The sequence below is a fragment of the Amphiura filiformis genome, chromosome 5 (genome assembly GCF_039555335.1).
Source record: "Amphiura filiformis chromosome 5, Afil_fr2py, whole genome shotgun sequence".
NCBI classification, from domain to species: Eukaryota; Metazoa; Echinodermata; class Ophiuroidea; order Amphilepidida; family Amphiuridae; genus Amphiura; species Amphiura filiformis.
Genome location: NC_092632.1, coordinates 63229678 through 63249094, shown reverse-complemented (window position 1 = coordinate 63249094; position 19417 = coordinate 63229678). Strand labels below are relative to the sequence as shown.

Sequence of the window (19417 nt, the reverse complement as noted above, 5' to 3'; positions counted from 1 at the left end):
CACGCGTTGTGAGAGTTTAAGCCATAGTGTATCATCTCCATAAAAAATAGATTAATATTTCTTTTTCATAAAATGTTAGCTTTTACTGTCAGGTATAAGTCCCCTTTTAATTTTGAGCCAAACAACTGAGGCAAAGTAAAGAAAATTGGAATTTACTACCAGTGCCGATGTTACCAATGCGTGTGACTCCGTCGATCGTGCTACGGCACGGTCCTTTGATGTGTGTATGACCATTCCGCATGCCATGTACGTACTGTGTTATGAACATGGCGAACCCGTTTGACTATTACTTCCATTGTAATAATTAAACGAAGGTTCCTGCACTTTATTTGAAATCTCGGATTTTGACAAAACTACAGCACATGAAGTCATCCTCAGCAAATGTTACAATATGGCTTTTAATGGACAAAAGTATAACTTTCAAACCTGCATCTTTTCTTATATGAGGCATTGTGACCAAACACAATGGACTAGGTGTGTGGAACAATACAACTACAAGCTACCAATAACTTTTACAATTTGTTTATTTTGTCAACAACTTTTTGATTTATTTTCATAAGTATTTGGGGGAACTTAGAACTTGTGAACACTTTAGTGCAGCATAGTGCAGTTCATGATTCATGTAAACTGAGCATTTGCAATCACAATTGCATATCAAAAGTGTTTATCATTTTGTGATGCAACACCAGCTAAAATATACCTTAGTTATCTGGTCCTATCTACTACCTGAATGAACCACATATATGTGACACGATCAAGGGAAATGAGTCGGAAGTCGTTAATATTGATTTTGAGATATTGGCAAGGAAAGTGTTAAAATTGACGTAACCTCACAAAGAAAAGTCGTATCAACATGAGGTTTTCAGTTTCTAAAAGCTCTAAATGTCCTCTTTAGAATGTGTGTAAAACTCATTTTTGACCAGGGTCGACATGTGACTCATTCCCCTTGATCATGTCACATATGAGCACATACACAACACACCCCACGCACACAGTAAGCGTAGCCAGCGGGGGGGCAAGCAGAGTGCCCCCCTGACAAAAAAAAATGAAAGAAAAAGTGCCCTCTGACAAAAAATGAAAGAGAAAATCAGGAGGGCAAAGAAAAAGGGCAAGGAGCTCCTTTTCTAGCAAAATTCAGGGCCAAAATAGTGTAAAATACAAATTTTTTCAGCGCTTCACTACAAGACATTGTAACAATAAAGCCCTTTTTAGCCGGATAATGGGCTAAAATAGTGTAAAACACCATTTTTTTCCCAATATCATCGCACATCATCCCAATAGGGCCTTTTCGGGAACCTCGAAGACATACAGTCTCTATGTATTGTACGATGCAACTGCAATTTTTTTCGTCTGTTCCCCCAAAATTTTATTTTCCCCCCCCTGACCAAGAAAGCTGGCTACGCCCCTGCACGCACACACTATAATTCAACCCCATCATGCATGTACATCCATCCATACATACCCACTCTCTCTGCCAAGCTTATAACACAATGAGCATTAAACATAAAACGCACAAAAGCAAATTATAAATGCTACACAATGATTACGAACTACAATAACATGCATGGGTATGTGCACACACACACCCCTACTTGTGAACAGAGGACATACCTCTTGATCACTACCACACCTCAAAACCAAGGACACACATTTGAAACTTAATTGTGGATCCTCCTGCACCTGTTTGCCATTTCACAACAGATCGGTGATATTTATTTCATCCATAACAGAGGCCTTTTTTGAATGCTCTTACAAATGTATATGTATGTTTGTCACCTACATGTGCATACATATCAGAAAATGCAGGAAAAATATAAATACACAACTTTTCATACCTTTCGCTGATTGTACTATTGGTAGCTACTCATTTAGTGACAAAAAGCTGTATTTTTTTTGTCAGGCGGCATATAAAAATTATAAAATGATAGATACATCGCACTAGAGCTATGTGAGGAAAAATATTTTATTCTCCAAAACAAAAACTTAAAAAGCCTGGACTGACCAAAAGTTCAGCTTTTATACAGTTTTCCTGTCTGTGTTTTGAAGACTCAGATTAGAACCAAACAAATGAAATATGTGACAGATCTTCACATCCTCCAAAATCCTGTTGTTGGTTCAATCTGGTTATAGCCACATATGATTGAGCAATTTCAAATTTTGGTTTTAATTACTCTGCATAGCTCCAATGTGATATAATCTGAATCAGTGATTAATCTCATCATTAGATAGCACCTACCTGATGCACTTCTGCTGCGGTTCTCGTGCCTCTTTTTCTTCTTCCGTCTCTTCCGGCCATCAAACGCCTCTCCATCTTCCCCATCTGAATCTTTGACAAAACTCCTCCACTCTTCATCGCTGCTGCTATCATGAACAACATTGGTCTCACTACTCCCCGATATCCCACTTGCACTTTGCTTGCTTTGCGATACAAGTTGAAAGCGCCACCACGCTTCGTTGATATGCTGGGAGAGTTTTGAAATGCGTTTAGCCAAGGCCGACGGTTTGACAGCACATTTCAGGTACTTTGTCATCTCTCTTGCCGTTTGATTGGATTTACCATCGTGGTGGAACTGCTGATGTGCGTCAGACTTCCCTGTTGAAGATCCTGAGAGAGCGTACTTGGTTGCCGTCAAGTCCAGCATGCATTCCTTCAGTATACTGATGAAATCATGAGTGAATTTTTCACTAGCAACAAAGCCGACTTTTCCTTGTAAGCTGCCATTACTATATTGGCTTGCCTCAGAGCTCCCATTACCAGGTACCCCACTTAGTCTTTGTTTCAAAATACCCAACACTGGAAGACCGGATTTCTCAGTGGACGCTTTGTCGAACACCTCTTCTTCGCCTTGGATTTGCTCTTTTCCTGTTGCTGAAGTGGCCTGGTGAAAGGTCACTTCTTTGGTGTGCTGTGGCTGCGGTGAAATCACATCAATGCTTTCTAAGCTTGTGATACTCTTATTCTGCCAGTCTTCGTCGACCAGTCCTTCCTCGCCACCGCTATCTGACGCCACACCGGTGCCTTCCGTGTTCAGGTATTCGTGACGAACAAACAGCAAGGAAAAGATGTCTTCGAGGATTTCTACTCTGTAGTTGAGCGGGTACAGTTCTGAAAGGTATTCCCTCGCCGCGTCCAACTTCTTTGTGACGAAAAGTTTCCAAGAGGTATCTGAGGTAGTGGGTTGTTGGTTTGTTTCTTGGCTGGAAGATGCGGCTTCACTTGTTCCTTTGCTCTGTGTCATTGGTCTGTACGGCCATCCATTGTCTTGGCATACACTGTACTCCAGGGCATCCATAAATAACCTACAAAGATGCAAGTATAAAAAATAATAAATTGATGAATGTTTTCAGTCATCCAGTTGTAGTATATGAAGTTTGGAATTAATCAAAATACTTGACTCACTATTTTTAGCAAAGCTACGTTGCGTGTGATACCATCACACTTCATCAGGCAACTGACCCGCTGGACTGGTCATGTGACAGATGGCTAGGGATAGGCTTGATGGCTCTGTCCCATGCGTGAGATAGGTTGTATCGTAGGTTTGTCAAGGACAAACAACCCAAAGAGAAATCATCTAATCTTGTGTATGGGCTTGTGAGTGCAAGCAAAGACTGCACTGAATCCTATGTGGGTGAAACCAAACAAGCCCTAAAATCCAGAGTAAACCAACATAGGCGGCCGAGCACCAACGAAGCCCAAAACTCCGCTGTTTATTTACGTCTCAAAGAAAGTGATCATTCCATAAACATTGAGGATGCAACCATTTTAGACAGGGAGGAACAGTGGCACCGCCGAGGAATCGAAGAGGCTATTTGGGAGAGGAGAGTAGAATCACCATCACTCAATAAAAAGGGAGGCCTACGATACAACCTATCTCACGCATGGGACAGAGCCATCAAGCCGATCCCTAGCCGTCTGTCATATGACCAGTCCAGCAGGTCAGTTGCCTGATAAAGTGTGATGGTATCACACACAACGTAGCTTTGCTAAAAAATAGTAAGTCCAGTATTTTGATTCAATTCCAAACTTCATATAAAAAATAATGTCAAGTAGGCATAATAAAGACAGAACAAATAAGGTTAAAACCTGCTGATATGTAGAGAGCTGGTTTCTAAGACAAGAAGAAATTGTTATGCGTTCGACTATGGTGCGAGAGGTTGCGGGTTCAAACCCTGGCTGTGGTTCAGTACGCTCTCATGGAAAAATTGAGTTAGCTTCAAATTCCCCTGGACAAGGAACATACTGCCAATTGTCACGTTGTAACCGGGGTTGTAACCCATACACAACTCGGGGAGCTGCTTCTTATGGCTGCAATGGTAAATTATGGAATGTCTTGTGTGTGTGCTTCCAAGCTGCAAAGTCCCTCAGTTGTTGTTTAAAGATTTAAGGAATGATGTGGGGCAGTAGTTGTCAGCGACAACCTATAAAGTGTGCTGAGGCTTGTGAGTCAAATCTAGGCATTGTGCATGTGTGTAGGGCACTATAAATGATAAATCACTGCTTTTTTTTATACATGAACAAACCTTGATCACTGTTGGCAGGTGTGATATCACTAAGTCAGTAACTTTCAGCAAAACAAGTTTTGAAATTGGGAAAATAACATCTTCTCAAAGAATACAACTACAATGCTGGCCATAAGTGTTGGGACGGTTTGATAGGGTAATGTAAATAAGCCACGATCAATTTTGAATCCTACTTTTTTGGTCACACTCACCTAGTGGCACCCAACATTGATTGGTGGGGAAGGGGAGGGTTAGGGTGTTAGGAAAGGGTTTGACACCAAAGAAACCTCCACTTTATCATGTTAATAATAACGGAAATAAGGCCATAATATAGTGTACGTAAGTGTCCCAACATATTTTGGCCATGGTTGTAGGTTGACACACACACCCGCCTACCCCCTGCATGTAAACACCGGCAACCGGAGATATCGACACACCCATTTGAGTTTTACTATCCTTACAGACCTGACACCGACCAATGCATCAATGGCTATAATCAATTCTTATTATATTGGATCTAAAAACACCGTCCAGGAACAATGGTCATCCACTGCTGCAATAACATGTGTCCTTGTTTGCTGGTGTTTATTAAAGCCCTCCTCCCAAAGGGGACATGTTATCAAATGCATCATTTACATTACCTGTAGTCTACTATAGGAAAGAAAAAAAACCAGAGTCTCCCATAATAATTCTGCATCTCATCTGAAGCATTTTGGTATCACATGCAGATTGCATCAAGTGTGTCTCTCAAATACGTCTAGTATGCTATGTCGCGCTCACATGACAATGATTGCCTCAAGCGCATTCCAAGCAAAACCGAATACCCCCAATTTTTATCCTATGTGTGTATCAAGATGACGGTCGAGTCCGGGTTCTCTGGTTTAAATCTATGGCAAGATAAATCTAGTGTGTTCTCATTTTGGCAGTAAACAAATGCACGCACAACACAAACAAGAGCACATCAAACAAAGAATGTATCACAAATTAACAATCTACTCATTAAAGCTTACTTGATGGCCAGAAAGCTGCGATATATTGTGATATCACGCTCCTGTTGTATAGTTAGATGAAGTGGTTCGTCCACACTACTGGCAAACCGCACACACTTCTCTCCTTCCTTGCTCATATCATCAGCTTGGTTCATCTCTGTCAGAAAAAAGACCAACATTCATGATGAGATTCATCATTCTCTTACAGTAAGATTAGGAATTTCATACAATAGTGCATATACCATATACCTTGGCCAAAAACAATAAATTGTTTGGTTGCCCTTCCGAGACAAAAATTTGGAGGGTCGGTAGGTCGATTGGAAAAAAAACCCTGACCCAAGATTTGCAATTTTTGGAGCGGTCGGTTGAGGGCAACCAAACATTTTTTTAGCCCTATAAATAGGAATCATCATTCTGTTACTTTCTGGCCAAAAAACAGTGTTTTGAAAATGACCTGTGCCACTAGATTCAATTAAATACACAAAGAAAGGTTGAAAAGCATAATAGTTAAGCACTGATTCTGATTTATCCCTGATTTAGCACTACCTATTTGAATTTATAAATTTGTGCAAAAATGACCAGTTCAGGTTATATTTTAACGATTGACTTCCAAATAAAAATGTTCTAAACATAGGGCTGAAATCTACAAAGGCCTATAAAAGGGTGCTCACTGCTCATTTTGTTGGGTTGGCTTTGATAGTCCGATTTGAATCAGTGCATTTACGCAGTTGAGTCACCAGAGTGGGGACAAATCGCCCCCTTCTACGCATGTCTATATTCCCTGTGGGATTATGTTATCACACACAATTCAAATCTGCCATTGCAAAATCCAACATGGGGTTACTCTTAACTTGAGATGAGATACACTATATAACATTAGTTTCTCCATACTAGATTATTCAATCCTTATACAGAGAGACATTTATTGGCGTGTACCAACAATTAAAAAGAAACTGTGGCCTGTTGCAGGAAGCATATAATGCCTTTATCTGATAAGCTCTTAATATAAGATTGAATTCAATACAAAGGAAGCTGTGGAATGTGTGTTTATATAAGTCTAACTTAGCTATATTTATTTGCTTAGCCTTAATGCCTGTAACCTATTCTACATGTATTAATGAGCTCCACATTTCCAAAAAGTGAACAGAGAAATGAAGACCGAAAAACACCACAGAAGGTGTGCAAATGATTAGTCAATAAAAATGATTAGTTATACGTGTTTTTGTTTCCTAAGACTGTTTTCACTCAATTACAGTGTTTATTAAATGCCTCAAGAACAGCTAAATGAGGTTATACTGTTTTATTATTATATTTAATTTCACTTTACAATGATTTATAAAAACCTTCATTGGAAGTGTTTTCCATCACTATTAACTTGAAAATAATTTCTGAAAAATTTACAGTCGGCATTCACAATTTGGGTCTGTCAGATGAGAACAACGGAACAATATTTTTTTTCAAATAAGCAGATAGACTTTCTAATAAGTTATAATACATGACTGATGAAGTCAAAGACACATCTGCAAAAGCTTGACCACTCACAAAGGGACCGGCTGCAACGGTACTGTGATAACCAACGACGTACTCTTAGAAAAACAAGTTTTCATCAAATGTATCTCTGACTTCATCATGACTGATGAATTTCATCACGACTGACGAAGTCGGAGACACATCTGACGAAAGCTCGACCACTCACACAGGGACCGGCTGCACCGGTACTGTGATAACCAACGACGTACTCTTAGAAAAACAAGTTTTCATCAAATGTATCTCTGACTTCATCTGGACTGCTGAATTTCATCAGGACTGATGAAGTCAGAGACACAGCTAATGAAAGCTTGACCACTCACACAGGGACCGGCTGCACCGGTACTGTGATAACCAACAATGTACTCTTAGAAAAACAAGTTTTCATCAAAATGTATCTCTGACTTCATCAGGACTGCTGAATTTCATCAGGACTGATGAAGTCAGAGACACAGCTAATGAAAGCTTGACCACTCACACAGGGACCGATTGCACCGGTACTGTGATAACCAACAATGTACTCTTAGAAAAACAAGTTTTTATCAAATGTATCTCTGACTTCATCAGGACTGCTGAATTTCATCAGGACTGATGAAGTCAGAGACACATCTAACAAAAGCTTGACCACTCACACAGGGACCAGCTGCACCGATACTGTGATAACCAACGACGTGCTCTTAGAAAAACAAGTTTTCATCAAATGTATCTCTGATGAATTTCATCAGGACTGATGAAGTCAGAGACACATCTAATGAAAGCTTGACCACTCACACAGGAACCGGCTGCACCGGTACTGTGATAACCAACGACGTACTCTTAGAAAAACAAGTTTTCATCAAATGTATCTCTGACTTCATCAGGACTGCTGAATTTCATCACGACTGATGAAGTCAGAGACACATCTAATGAAAGCTTGACCACTCACATAGGGACCGGCTGCAACGGTACTGTGATAACCAACGACGTACTCTTAGAAAAACAAGTTTTCATCAAATGTATCTCTGACTTCATCATGACTGATGAATTTCATCACAACTGATGAAGTCAGAGACACATCTGACGAAAGCTCGACCACTCACACTGGGACCGGCTACACCGGTACTGTGATAACCGACAGCTTACTCATAGAAATATTATTGATCCTTAATTATTTATAGAAACTTATTGATATTTTCTACTTCTTGGTTAGATGAATTGACTGATGTAGAACTTATTGTATATGTGACGTGTCATGTCAAAAGCAGACACTTTTGGGCAGGATCGTAAATGGAGAAATAGCCAAAAATCTGCCCGGGTGATTTTTTTTCACAATTTGGGTTTGTTGCTTGAATTTGTGATGTTATTAATGTTAAAAATATTGTCTGATAGTTTCAGACCTGAATATAACTGGCATCTTGTATTTTTTGAAACATTTTTCAAGGTAATTCCTCCTCTCAACATTGTCAATAAAATTTTTAAGGCCGATATCTCAATTTCCAATTTTATATTACCATAACTTACGAACTCATTATCTTCGCTTAGGAATGTCCGATTTCAATGGGGAAAATGGTTGTATGGAGCAAAATATCTCTATATTTAAGATATGTAAAAACCTCAAAATTTATAACCTGCCCGAAAGTGTCTGATTTTGACATGACACGTCACATATAATAATATGAAACAGAACCATCACGGTCTTACCTAGCTGTGGCCGTTTGCTTAGCATATCAAACACTTCTCTTGGTTCCAACTGAGACAGATGAGTTGATTGATGCAGCACTCGTAGTACGGAATGAGAGTCCAAACCATGAAACAACTCGCTAGCCTTTGGGTCAATGGCTGGGTCTAAACCACTGGCAAGCATTAATGGTCTATGGACAACAAAAATAAACAAAAATATGTACAGCAAAATCAAAGAGGTTTTTTGATACCTCCTCCCCCATGATGCATACCTGTGTATTCTATTACTCTATATCCACCATATATCATTAAATTGCACTATTTTGGCAGTAAAAGATTAGAAATAAATGTTGCAGCCTCATCCTCATGGTCATGTTGCCTGCTTTTTATTGTTTTTTGGCCTTCTCTAATAACGGATCTAACTCACCTGGCCCTCTCAAAACACCACTGAACCAAATGCACCTGATATGCCAGCTTATTACATGCCTGCTCTAATAACGGATCTAACTCACCTGGCCTTCTCCAAACACCACTGAACCAAATGCACCTGATATGCCAGCTTATTACATGCCTGCTCTAATAACGGATCTAACTCACCTGGCCTTCTCCAAACACCACTGAACCAAATGCACCTGATATGCCAGCTTATTACATGCCTGCTCTAATAACGGATCTAACTCACCTGGCCTTCTCCAAACACCACTGAACCAAATGCACCTGATATGCCAGCTTATTACATGCCTGCTCTAATAATGAATCTAACTCACCTGGCCTTCTCCAAACACCATTGAACCAAATGCGCCTGATATGCCAGCTTATTACATGACTGCTCTAATAACGGATCTAACTCACCTGGCCTTCTCCAAACACCACTGAACCAAATGCACCTGATATGCCAGCTTATTACATGCCTGCTCTAATAACGGATCTAACTCACCTGGCCTTCTCCAAACACCACTGAACCAAATGCACCTGATATGCCAGCTTATTACATGCCTGCTCTAATAACGGATCTAACTCACCTGGCCTTCTCCAAACACCACTGAACCAAATGCACCTGATATGCCAGCTTATTACATGCCTGCTCTAATAACGGATCTAACTCACCTGGCCTTCTCCAAACACCACTGAACCAAATGCACCTGATATGCCAGCTTATTACACGCCTGCTCTAATAATGGATCTAACTCACCTGGCCTTCTCCAAACACCACTGAACCAAATGCACCTGATATGCCAGCTTATTACATGCCTGCTCTAATAACGGATCTAACTCACCTGGCCTTCTCAAAACACCACTGAACCAAATGCACCTGATATGCCAGCTTATTACATGCCTGCTCTAATAACGGATCTAACTCACCTGGCCTTCTCCAAACACCACTGAACCAAATGCACCTGATATGCCAGTTTATTACATGCCTGCTCTAATAACGGATCTAACTCACCTGGCCCTCTCAAAACACCACTGAACCAAATGCACCTGATATGCCAGCTTATTACATGCCTGCTCTAATAACGGATCTAACTCACCTGGCCTTCTCCAAACACCACTGAACCAAATGCACCTGATATGCCAGCTTATTACATGCCTGCTCTAATAACGGATCGTTGCTACATTGCTGTGGATTAGAATCAATCAAAGAAAAGAACAGTCACAAAAATACCCTGCTTGATATACCAAGCTCCCTGACTTGAAGAATAAGAATCACCATTTTAGGACACACTGGAAATAGTCTATTGAAGGATTTAACTATCTTGTATACTTGTATAAAGCTTCTGAAAGTGTGAAAGCCTATATACAGTTCTACACAACCAGTTTTTGTTTTCATTTTACCCGACTGTGATTTCCGAAAAGAGAGTGAGATGCAAGTTGATATATCCAGGTTGGAAAATGTAATTTGAATGAGACTTGCTCATTTTTAACCAAATATTAAAAATTTAAATAACTATAATGTTTTAAAATGCATTGGGTACTGTACAGATGTCATACTTGCTGTGAAAAAAAATACAAGTTAAATGTATATTCAACATCAAAAATATTCAATATTGTCAATCAGAAGCAGTTTGTCACACTACTTTGATGACATATTTCCAGGAAATTTGTGTGATTTTGACTAAAAGGCAGTTTCTCCAGTCTTCTAGAAACAAAATATACATATGCAAATACAATACATCTGCCAACAATTTTCAGTAAATCAATTTGTTAAATTTGGTGTCATAATAATAATAATAATAATATCTAAAGTATTTAACATACCGGTATCTAAAGTGTAACCATGCTTTATCAAATAAATAAGTCTTGAACAAGTTCTTAAAAGTCTGAAAAGAATCACAGTTTCTTATATTCAAAGGTAACAAGTTCCAAAGCTCGATCTCCAAGATGAAGCCCGTGGAACAACAGAAGACCGAAGTGTGCGACTCGGAATATAAGGAAGAAGAAGATTAATTAAATACTCTGGTGCAGTGCCATTCAAAGCTTACCTCTTCCGATGCAAACAATGCCTCCAAAAGCTTATTGGCCTTGGCACAGCTATTGACGTAGTTCCATCCTAACAGAAGGACCAATGGCTTCAGAGGATGGAATTCAATCGGTGACATGAGTGTTTTTAATTCATCAAACATTCCCTCCCTGATAAATGTCAGTGATGTTTCCTGAAGAAAGAGAGCATTAAGAAAGAAAAGAGGGAAAAATGCAGAAACATTAGTATATGACGACTTCTGAATATTGGTGCATCCAAAAAGATCAACAACTTTATTATTGAAAATTTGGTTTTCCCCATTTGTGATGCGATCAAGCTATATGAGCTGTTTGTTGAGCAAACTCAAAATTTTAAATTTCAGTGTTTTATTACAAGTAAAACTGCAATGCAATTGGACTTATGATTCCAAATTCACAATGGTCATGTAAGTGTTGTTTAGAACAACAAAATACAAAATAATTTGAATGCTATTATTGGCTATACCCTGAAATCAATATTCAAATGACACACTTAGCCTATCACATCACATTTAACAACAGATCATTTTGTATTTTGAAAAGGATGTGTTTTACTTGAAACCCTGCTAAATCTTGGGATTTGTACATGTATATCTTTCTTGTATGAAACTTTCTACCATGTCTCAAAATTTTTCTGACATCATCTTCTTAAGCAGTAAATCGTGTTCACATCACTGTATTACTAGGGAGACAATCCAGAACAGGGCAAAGTTGTTGACCTTGTTAGAAATGGAGCTGGGGTTCATTGCTTAGGGAGCATATTGGCTAAGCGGACAAGTAACCGGACTCGTAATCATAATGTTGCATGTTTCAAGTCAAAATGCCAAGATGCTGTGTCCTTGGGCAAGGTACTTTATCCTGTTTCACTTCATCCAGGTATAAATGGGTTTCAATTCACCTATCCCACGGTCATCTCATCTCAAAACGAAGTTCTACCTGCAAAGTGTGTGTTTGCATGTAGAACCTCTTTTTGGTAGCAAGATGGCGGATGCGGGCAAAGGGCGAATAGTTAAAGCTGTGAAGGTAACATACTGGCTGTGCGGTAGGAGTGGCACCCTCACCCCCAGCAACACTATACATAGATGAAGTCTGGTCCCCAGTTGCTTAAAAAGAGTGATAAGCACTCTGGCCTGGGCAAATAGACACAAACCCTTACCTCTTTTTAAGAGTTTATCTCCAGGTCAGCTGTCTGTATACAAAACAAGGACAGATCTTTTGCACCTCCTGATATTGGTTACAAATATGGGTTACTCTGACATGCTGTGAGGCAATCCTCACATGCATAAAGTTGACATTACATATTGAAGAATCTAACCCGCACACAAGTTAGGGGTTTATGGTTATTTTGGGTTGGATGTGGACTACAATTACACAAATTTTTTATTACAAAAACAACCAATACCCAACTTACTACAATATTTTCCAGTGCATGTCTGCCTCCATTGATAGCCTGAAAGAACATCTCCCTCCAAGCCTGTTCCCTGTCCTTCATCTCGGCCAACCGCAATGTAATCCTCACATCCTGTGACATCAGATCCAGTTTCGAACTATGGGTACCCACAAGACCATTCAGTTCCTGTCTGTGTAACTTGTCTTGATATCTGCAGAATTCACTTAAAAGGAATGTGCTACTGCGACCCATTAGCGTGGCATACAGGCTGTGAATAGCTAGAGTGTCATGGTTGTCTCGAGTGAACCCGATGAGGTTAGTAAAAAGTGTTTCTAGAGGAAGCTGTGTCATCTCTGGTGGAGGATCTAGCAAGGATAGCATGCTATAGACGTGCTTGATGGCATCTTCTTTTATGTTTTCGCTTGCATCAGAGGAACTCAAATCTGCTAGAGCATCATAAATGCAGTCTATATACAGCTGCTGAAGGCTTTGGTTGTGTGCCCTATTCAGCGTTCTTATCCTTGGATCTTTGAGGTGTTCCAGTATTGCATGCCCAAGAATGGCATTGTCTTTCAAGAGATCTTTGAGGAACTTCTGGGTTTGCTGGGAGAAGACGGGCAATTCAGAACTCTTCATGGATAGAGTGGAAGGTGAGCTACGGCTGTACTGGTGTGTGTGAACCTGAGCAAAATTGTTACAAATTTCCTGTAAGAAAACAGAAAGTAAGTAAAATAAATTTATTATACAATATCTTACGCAATGACAGTGTCTTAGTTACCCATCCAACCATCATTTTGGACCTGAAATAAATTGGTGCTTTGACAGTTCTTGTTGTTGAAAGAGTAAATCTTTTATGTGAATGAAGGTCATGTCAACAATAAACTCATTGAACCAACTAGTAAGTTGCTGAAGCCTGTTTAAGGGGGCTGTTAGCTAAGAAGGCATTTTTGGCTATTTTGGACTTTTTGGATAAACAATCATCACTGGTGTATACCTATAACAATTCTCAACTCAAAAATCTATTTTTTTTTTTTTTTTAATCCACCTGTTGCCATGTTAACGGCGGCCATATTTGATTTTTATACACTTAGTTATTCAAGTTTTTCAGAAAAATTAAAACAACAATGAGTCTGAAACCGCCAATATTTAACTGTTTGAAGCATAATAAAGAGAAGTACAGAGCCCTTTTTCAAACTTGGCAATGCAACATCCGATTTTAATGGGGTAAAAAATATTTTAAAGCTAAAACTCAAATTACACATATATGCTCATTTTAGTCATTTTCTTGGCCTTCGTCTATTCGATTAGATAGTGCATCTATTAAAAAAACAAAGTTATCCCAATATGGTTCAATTTTGAAATTGTGATTATTTTTCCAAATGTAAGGATACTTTCTTGGCGCAGTATATGAAGATATCTCAGAAGGTGGCATTTTTTGATATCTCCTTAGATAATAATTTATCTTGGAAAAACACCTGTTACACACATTTACCTGAATAGTATCCTCTGGTACATCCCTATCAATAGTAGCAGTGTACAAGAGAAGTCTAAACTCTACATGTAGTTCCTCAGTTTCAGAAAGTCCTTCCTGTAAAAAAATATGTAATCAAATGCAACTTAAGAACAGTTTGACATGAAGGATTTTTTTTGTAAAGTTTTAATCAATATCTAAATTTATAAATATATGCCGGACTTTTGCCAGCGCTTGATATAATACCCTACTGCTGCTTTGTATTGCATCTAACTGTACTATTTTTAGTTTTAAACTATTCTCAGTGCTACGAAGAACTTGCCTAAGTCTGGTTTGATGGAGTAAAGGGACTTTCTTTCTTTTAAACTAAAGTAGTCATCCAAAAACACTAGTTACTTGTTTGAAATAGCCAACTTTCACCCTTGTGTGATCTGAACCTTGAAGACCTGTTGACCCTTGTTTGAGGGCCTGCCTGCTGGTTTTGTTTATTATATAATATGTGACACGGTCAAGGGAAATAAGTCGGATGTCGCTAATATTGATTTTGAGATATTGGCAAAGAAAGTGTTAAAATTCTTTTATTTCATATTGTTTTCAGCGATTCATAAATTAACGTAACTTCGCAAAAAAGGGGTTTTCAGTTTCTGAAAGCTCTTAATGTCCTCATTAGAAACAAATATAAAACTCATTTTCGACCAGGGTTGACATGTGACTCATTCCCCTTCATCATGTCATACACATATATATATATATATATATATAGACTGGTTTGTTTCTTGGTTGGTTGCCATTGTGTGAGGTTTTTTTTTAAATTCCTTGAAAAATACATACTGCACTCTCACTTAGTCATAAAGCAAACAACGAGATAGCGTAAAACAAAGGGACCAGCAGGTAAGTTCAACAAATAAATCAGTCTGAGCACATCTGTCAGAACTTAAGTTTTACTCAAGTGTACTCATGGACTTAAATACTATCTATTGTCTGTCCAAATAACTTAGACACCCGGTTTTTAGGATATATTTCGAAAAGTTTTTACTTTGGCAAAAAGTCATGAAAGAAAAGTTGCTAAACATGGTCAGACCTAACAGAAATTATTAGTAAAGCGATGAAAAAATATTCTTCCTCGTCTACTTTTATTCAATTTTGACCGATTTACAGCAAGATATCTGAGTCCAGCCGAATATTCCTAATGACTTGAAACTTTTGATGGGATAATCTATTTACAGTAAGGGGTGTTTGAACATTGTAATCATGCATATTGATCAGTGATGCCACCCTTTTTTCTTTGATCCTTTTACTAATTCACAATATTGGCGGTCTACTCAAATGCATTCAACAAAAGCATGTTTGCAATCTACCGCGAGAGGTCGTCTCACACGCATAACAAATACACTACGATCAAATAGGTTGATAACAATATTTGATTGAATGGACTGCACTGTGCCATGATTTCGTGAAGGACACCGGTTCAAATCCTTTGTTTGGAGCCAATCAATAATTTCATGCACAACCTCTACAACTCAAAAGATGTCAGTTGGTGCATTATAACAAATGATAGGGCAAGTTACTATGCGTCTGGAGTGTATTATGAATTATACTCCTCACCAATAACATCAGAACATTCATAGGGCATACAATTTGTATTTTTTTTGGAATTGGGCCAAGCCAAAAGCATGCACAGAACAAGATTCAAATACCGCGCCGAATTGTTGTAATTGGTTGAGGGACAGCTGGGATCACTGAGTTAATACACTAAGAATAAATATGCCAATTAGAAACACTGTCTGCATTTTATGAACTGAATAAAATTTTTCATTTTTATAAAATGTTTTTGGTGAGGAGTATAATTAATTTACTATTCATCCATTCACTATCCAAAATCACAATACCTACAAATCTGTATAATGAGACCTTCCAAAATAGTGGTACCCAACTTCTACCGGATTATTTTTAAAGTGTTAATAAAAAAACCTTCTAATTTCAATAGAATTTCTGGTAAACTCTCACTCAATGCTTTGGAAACACAAAAATCCTGTTAGGTCTCAGCGAATGTTACCACTTTTCTTTCATGACTTTCTTTGAAAGTGGGTGTCTAAGTTAATTAGACAGACAATAATTGAGTATTGATAGATATATATTAAAGATATATTTGATTTGTTTGATTGATTGATTAATATTGATTGATTGATTGATTAATTAGGTGTATCAGTCAGAACATGAGCACAAAATATTACTTCAAAATCAAATGTTTAAGGGGTACTACACCCCTGCCCAATTTTGTGCCTATTTTTGCATTTTTCTCAAAAATTATAGTGCATTGATGACAACTAAGCTATGTATATTATAGGAGCAAGGACCAAGGCATTAGCCAGAGGGGTTTCTTTATGGTGTCCAAAATGGTCCAAAATATCTTATTCTACAAAATCAGGGTGTCCACTTCCTATTCACTCCATTATAAAAATCAGAATTTTAGGGTGTCCCAATTGAAAACAGGGTGTCCAAATGACACCTGGACAGTGACACCCCTCTGGCTAATGCCTTGGCAAGGACTACAACTACTGCACTGAAAATTTTATTTCAGCACAGACAATAGTTGTGGAGCTACAGTAAAAAATGAGGGAAAACCACTATTTGATCAATAAATCAATAACTACTTGCCTTGAGTTGCTGAATTTTCAGTGCAGTTCCTTGCCCCTATAATATACATATTTTACTTGTCACCAATGCGCTATAATTTTTAAGAAAAATGCAAAAATAGGCACAAAATTGGCCAGGGGTGTAGTGCCCCCTTAAACATACCACTTTGCCGTTGTCCGTTTGCAATGCATCATGCAGCTGAAGTGACAGCCAAGTCATATTGTGTGGTGAGGGGATACTTTCAGATCCGACACTGCAGTATGAAAAGAAAAAAGTCAGATAATATTATGCTGAAATTTTGTTAAACATCACAAGATATTATCCATGGAGGAACTAGAGACCTGTTCCAGTGATATTTTAACATATTTGTCCCCCAAAAAAGTTATTTTAAAAGAAGTACATTTTGGGGTCTCAGGTGTACTCGCAAAGGCTTATGGGTTTTACCAAAGTCGAAGTCAATTGGTCAACTAACATCTCCACCCTTTTTGGTATGTGTATCACATCCCAAGACTTCCGTAATGTACGGAAACACATTTTTGTGCACAACATTTTAGACCTATAACAAAATGTACATTTCTACCCTATGACCTATAAAAGTTACCTGTTATTAAAGTGTCCGCAAAAAACTGGTCATCACAAGCATCTTTGATGCTGAAAACTAAGGATATTCACGCAGGGACAGCCGAAAACCTTACCTCAATCGTAAAATCCAGCCCATGCATGTCACAAATAATTCATAAAATTCATTGTGTAAATGTCAGTGATTGTGTTCATGTAGGCCTATTGTTATTGCACCTGTGAGAGCAGTTGTCAAGCTGAATTTATACTCGATCGCTGGATCATCACGTGAATTCACCTCTCGAAAACCTCTACGAGGTTGTTAAGCATCGAGCACGCCGACTGGCTTAGCAATTATCAAAGTAGTTTTGTAAACCAATCAGGTTAGACGTACTTTACTTGCGGGTCACATTAATTAATACCGTACCTTAAAAGGCCGTCGCGTTCATTGATTGGCTTACAATTGCAATGAATGGTTTTTGCAACCAATCACAAAACGGGTTATATGGCGCCCGTCGGAAATTTTGCACACGTCCATGACGTCATGCCCCAGTGCCCATGTGCCACGAGACCTCGCTTTTCTGCAAAAGGGAGCGAGTGGTATAAAGTCAGTTTCACACCTGTGATTTATGAAGCGCATCCACAGAGCATTTGACAGTTCTTCGTAGATTTTGCAATTCTGAGCAACGGGATTCCATGAAATTGACGATTATGCAAGTTATTCTGCAGGATCGGTTATAATTAACATTTGTTTTATTTTGTGAGCAGTGCATGTTGAAGTTAGTGAGTTTGTGGTTTTGTATGTTATGTGCAAGAGTGTTTTCAGGAAGCGTAAATTGACAGGCTGTTATGCTAACTTGTCCACCTTATATGTTTGTTTGTCGATTAGCTGGACACATCACACATGAAGTGTGATGTGCCCAGACTGGATATACATATCACACATGAAGTGTGATGTGTCCAGACTGGATATACATATAGGGCCTACCTTTTTGGGTGGTGAGCTTAAAACATACATGTATGTATATGTCAAGCACCCTCACATACCCCAAACGTAAAAAAATGTGTGACCAAAATTGAGAGTGTTGGTGTGAGTAAATCGAACATTATGGCTTTGAAAACTGAATATATTATTGTGTAGATGACCTCACCTGTGATACGGATGTCGTACAACTGCTTTCAATACTTCAGCTATGTTTGGAGGATGACTTCCAACATTTTCAATCTCCGCGAGTCGAAGAGCACATGCTCTTGCGAGCTCCCATTGCCCAAGATACAAATTATTACAAAATGATACAAACAACTGCTCTGCTGAAACATGTTCTTCCTTTCCGAATGGATGTTTTTGATGCGATGTTGCTGCATGATTTAACCCACTCTGTGGACTGTCGTAGTCGTACATTTCCATGTTGACAATTGGAACTTTGTACGCTTTCACCAGACTGATTCAATTGAGGTTGGTCTGACTGATATAAATCTCTAAATTGGTACGCACTGGCACTGAGCTACAGTACAGACTGCTTTCAGCTTTGCGGGCAGTAAGCTTAAATCGTGACGTTAGTTTCTAGACCATGTAGTCATATCGGACAGGTACCAAAATGGGCTCTACTGACCCCATCAATTTTTGGTCATGCTGCTTGGTTTAATTTTTACCAGGAAACTTAATGATAATCTAAACACAAACCAAATGTATACAACTAATTATACACTGACAGTCCTATTTTGCGATCAGCTGGGCGTCGCCATGTTTTGTCACATGACAATTTTAGTGATGGACAAAATCAGGCCTGTAAATTGAACGTGTATTTGCGATCGCCCACGACAAATCGACCCAGTTCATCAGAGTTCATTCGATTTCGTTATGGATGATTGATTTCCATTGTTGAAATGTTAGGGATTCCCATGTATTTCCAGAAAAGAAATGTTTTGGTGATATATATTATTGATCAAAAAGTGTCCCCTTTTGCTATCCCTAATTAGGCCAAGGCCTACAAAGGGAAAAGAGAGGGGCCCGGGCATTTTGCCACCAAAAAGTTTGCCACCTCAGTTTGCCCCCCCCTTTTTTTAATTTTTATTAGGCAATACCCGGGGGAAAACCCCCAAATATCAGTCACACAAATTTCCACTTTTTTGCGGCAATTTTGTGCCAAATTGTTTGATTCCCCCCTCCTTAAGTTGCAAAAAAAA

At 38.7% G+C, this 19417-nt stretch overlaps 1 protein-coding gene across 1 annotated transcript in view; it reads right to left on the bottom strand.

Annotated features, from left to right (window-relative positions):
• The window catches only part of LOC140152327 (zinc finger FYVE domain-containing protein 26-like), a 162500-nt gene extending 143555 nt beyond the window's left edge, over nt 1-18945 (bottom strand). Inside the window, exons 1-10 of the mRNA XM_072174630.1 lie at nt 18382-18945; nt 16835-16925; nt 14057-14152; nt 12586-13269; nt 11159-11329; nt 10208-10296; nt 9188-9292; nt 8697-8866; nt 5511-5646; nt 2237-3300 (exon numbers count right to left, since the gene is read on the bottom strand). Coding sequence (XP_072030731.1) covers nt 2237-3300; nt 5511-5646; nt 8697-8866; nt 9188-9292; nt 10208-10296; nt 11159-11329; nt 12586-13269; nt 14057-14152; nt 16835-16925; nt 18382-18638 — 2863 coding nt within the window. The 5' untranslated portion in view covers nt 18639-18945. The remainder of the gene's footprint in view (nt 1-2236; nt 3301-5510; nt 5647-8696; nt 8867-9187; nt 9293-10207; nt 10297-11158; nt 11330-12585; nt 13270-14056; nt 14153-16834; nt 16926-18381) is intronic.
• Between the last annotated feature and the right edge of the window lie 472 nt (nt 18946-19417).